This window comes from Sinocyclocheilus rhinocerous, unplaced genomic scaffold (assembly GCF_001515625.1).
Source record: "Sinocyclocheilus rhinocerous isolate Xijiao unplaced genomic scaffold, SAMN03320098_v1.1 scaffold2254, whole genome shotgun sequence".
Taxonomy (NCBI): Eukaryota; Metazoa; Chordata; class Actinopteri; order Cypriniformes; family Cyprinidae; genus Sinocyclocheilus; species Sinocyclocheilus rhinocerous.
Window position 1 is genome coordinate 64,943 of NW_015652339.1, and position 2,763 is coordinate 67,705.

At 35.4% G+C, this 2,763-nt stretch overlaps 1 protein-coding gene across 1 annotated transcript in view; it reads left to right on the forward strand.

Moving 5' to 3' along the window:
* The first annotated feature begins 174 nt into the window (after positions 1-174).
* The window catches only part of cog3 (component of oligomeric golgi complex 3), a 30,325-nt gene continuing 27,736 nt past the window's right edge, over positions 175-2,763 (forward strand). The window contains exons 1-2 of the mRNA XM_016520861.1: positions 175-357; positions 2,246-2,392. Coding sequence (XP_016376347.1) covers positions 184-357; positions 2,246-2,392 — 321 coding nt within the window. The 5' untranslated portion in view covers positions 175-183. The remainder of the gene's footprint in view (positions 358-2,245; positions 2,393-2,763) is intronic.

Genomic DNA, 2,763 nt, shown 5'->3' on the forward strand with positions numbered 1-2,763 from the left:
TTATAGTTTTGTTTTCCTGTTAATATATGAGTGAAATGTAATGCAGGTCTGGTGGAGTTTGAGTGCATTTATTATCTGCTGGTGTCGTAGAAGTGAAAGCGCTTCATTGATTGGTTGCCTGCGTCTTGACCCCGCCCAACCCGGATGAAGCTTCCGTTTAGGTGACGTCGGATGTTGTTGGCCATGATGGCGTCGTCCACAGAGCAGAGTCTCCTAGAGCTCACTGATAAGGAAACTCGGGAGAAAGTGTCACACTGGGACCGTCGCGCGGATCCGATGGCGCCGTTAACGGACAAACAGACGGAGTCGGTCCTCGAGATCCGCGCAGCCGCAGAAGTGGCGCTTCTTCCCGCTGAGGTGAGTGGAGCTGTAGCAGCTGTAGCCTGTGAGCTAACAGCACAAACACAGTCCTCTCGGGTCTGTGAGTCACACTTCTGCTCTGTAGTGCACTAGGAAGTACACTCGGTCTGCTCAGACCCTCGTCTGGCTGGTGAGGGGAGGTTAGTGGCTGTCGATCTGTTAGTATGTGGAGGAGTGCGCCACGTCTGTAATCCATGCAGTATGCTAATGAGTCCGTTCAGTTAAACAAGACTAGCTTTTCACTTTTAGACGAGTTAGTAATGCTTAACCTGCTAGTTTAAGCAGGGGTTCACAAACTTTTGGGCCAGCAGAACCCCTGTGACCTAAACAGGCTTTCAGTCTGGGGTCTGGGGAAAGTTTAGAGAAAAACGGTAAAAATGTCAATAAATAATATATTGTACAATATTAAATAATACCTCTAAGTTGAAAAAGGTAATGTAATAGAAACTAAATATGGGAAAAAGTTGAAGAAAAACAGAGTAAAAAATGTAAGAATAAATGAATAATAATATGAGTAAAATATTTGGAAAATATTTAGTATCCATTTATTATTTTAAATCACATTTATTTATTTATTTAGTTTAAGCTTATTTTTATAATAATAATAATAAATAATCTTTAATTTTTTATTTTTTTAAATTTATTTTAAGCTTATTTTTATCATTATCAAAATATAATAATAAATAATAAAAAATAAGCTTAAAATAAATAAATAAAAACAGTAATAAATGAATGCTAAATATCTTCCAAATAATATTTTACACATATTTTTTCACATTAATTTTTCACAGTATAATTTGGCTCTTTACACATGAAAATATATCACTTGCTTTTACATTTCAGGTTTGCACAATGATGATTATATTTGGGGCTCTGTGTAAACACCTGACTAAAATGATTTAACTGAGATATTAAGACGTGTTATGAGTTTCTGGGGTCTGGGAAAAAGTTTAGAGACAAACAATAAATAAATAATAAAACAAATAAGATTAAACTAAATGCATAAATATTTTATTCAAATAATAAATCAGTATTAAAAATTAAATAAAAAATACAGCCAACAGTACAGTGCCATATAGAGTAGAAAAAAATTACACGCATTAATTTTTCACTGTATAAATTGGCTCTATGCACATTAAAATATATTGTGAAATATATAATCTTTTATATTTTAGGGTCATGCAAGGATCTGTGGCATCTAAAAAACTGAAAACACCTGATCTAAAATGATTGAACAGTTATCGAGTAATGTTAAACTTTAAAAATCGAATACATTTTTACAAAATTGATATGTTTGCTTATGAAATATGCTATTTTCCTTATTTTCTGTAATACACCTGTGAATGAAACTGCTGCCATATGTGACCCTGGACCACAAAACCAGTCATAAGGGTCCATTTTTTTGAAATTGATACATCATATATACATCTGAATAAATAGGCTTTCCATTGATGTATGGTTTGTCAGGATAGGACAATATTTGGCTGAGATCTGGAATCTGAGGGTGCAAAAAAATCAAGATATTGAGAAAATCATCTTTAAAGTTGTCCAAATGAAGTCCTTAGCAACGCATATTACTAATCAAAAATGAAGTTTAGATATATTTACAGTAGGGAATTTACAAAATATCTTCATGGAACATGATCTTTACTTAATATCCTAATGATTTTTGGCATAAAAGAAAAATCGATAATTTTGACCCATACAATGTATTGTTGGCTATTGCTACAAATATACCCCAGCGACTTAAGACTGCTTTTGTGCTCCAGGATCACATATATATATATACAGATGAGGAGTCATCTGATGCATTGAAACCATCGTTGTTCCTCACTCGTAACCGTGAGTGAGATGAGATGTGATGCTCCTCTGAATGTTTCCTCAGCTGCCCATCGAGGACATCTGCAGCCTGACGTCTCGCTCTCTGCGCTCGGCGTTCACTGCGACTCTGCCCGAGTCCACAGAGGAGGTGCTTCTGCAAGGCTTTCAGACGCTGGAGCTGGAGAACCACAGGATCCAGACGGCTCAGCAGGTGAAGCACGCACACCGTGAAAGAATTCAGGAGAAATACACTGCTGTTCAGAAGTTTGGGATCAGTTAGATTTGTAATGTGTTTTACAGAAGTCTCTAATGCTCATCAAGGCTGCATTTATTTGATCAGAAATACGGAAAAAACTGTGAAATTGTGAAATATTATTACAATTTAAAATAACGGTTTTCTATTTTAATATACTTTAAAATGTAATTTATTTCTGTGATGCAAAGCTGAATTTTCAGCATCATTGCTCCAGTCTTCAGTGTCACATGATCCAGGATTATTTGATGAATAAAGTTAAAAAGAACAGCTTTTTTTTTTTTTTTTTTTTAAGTCCACGGGCATTCCATTGGATATGACCTAGAGAC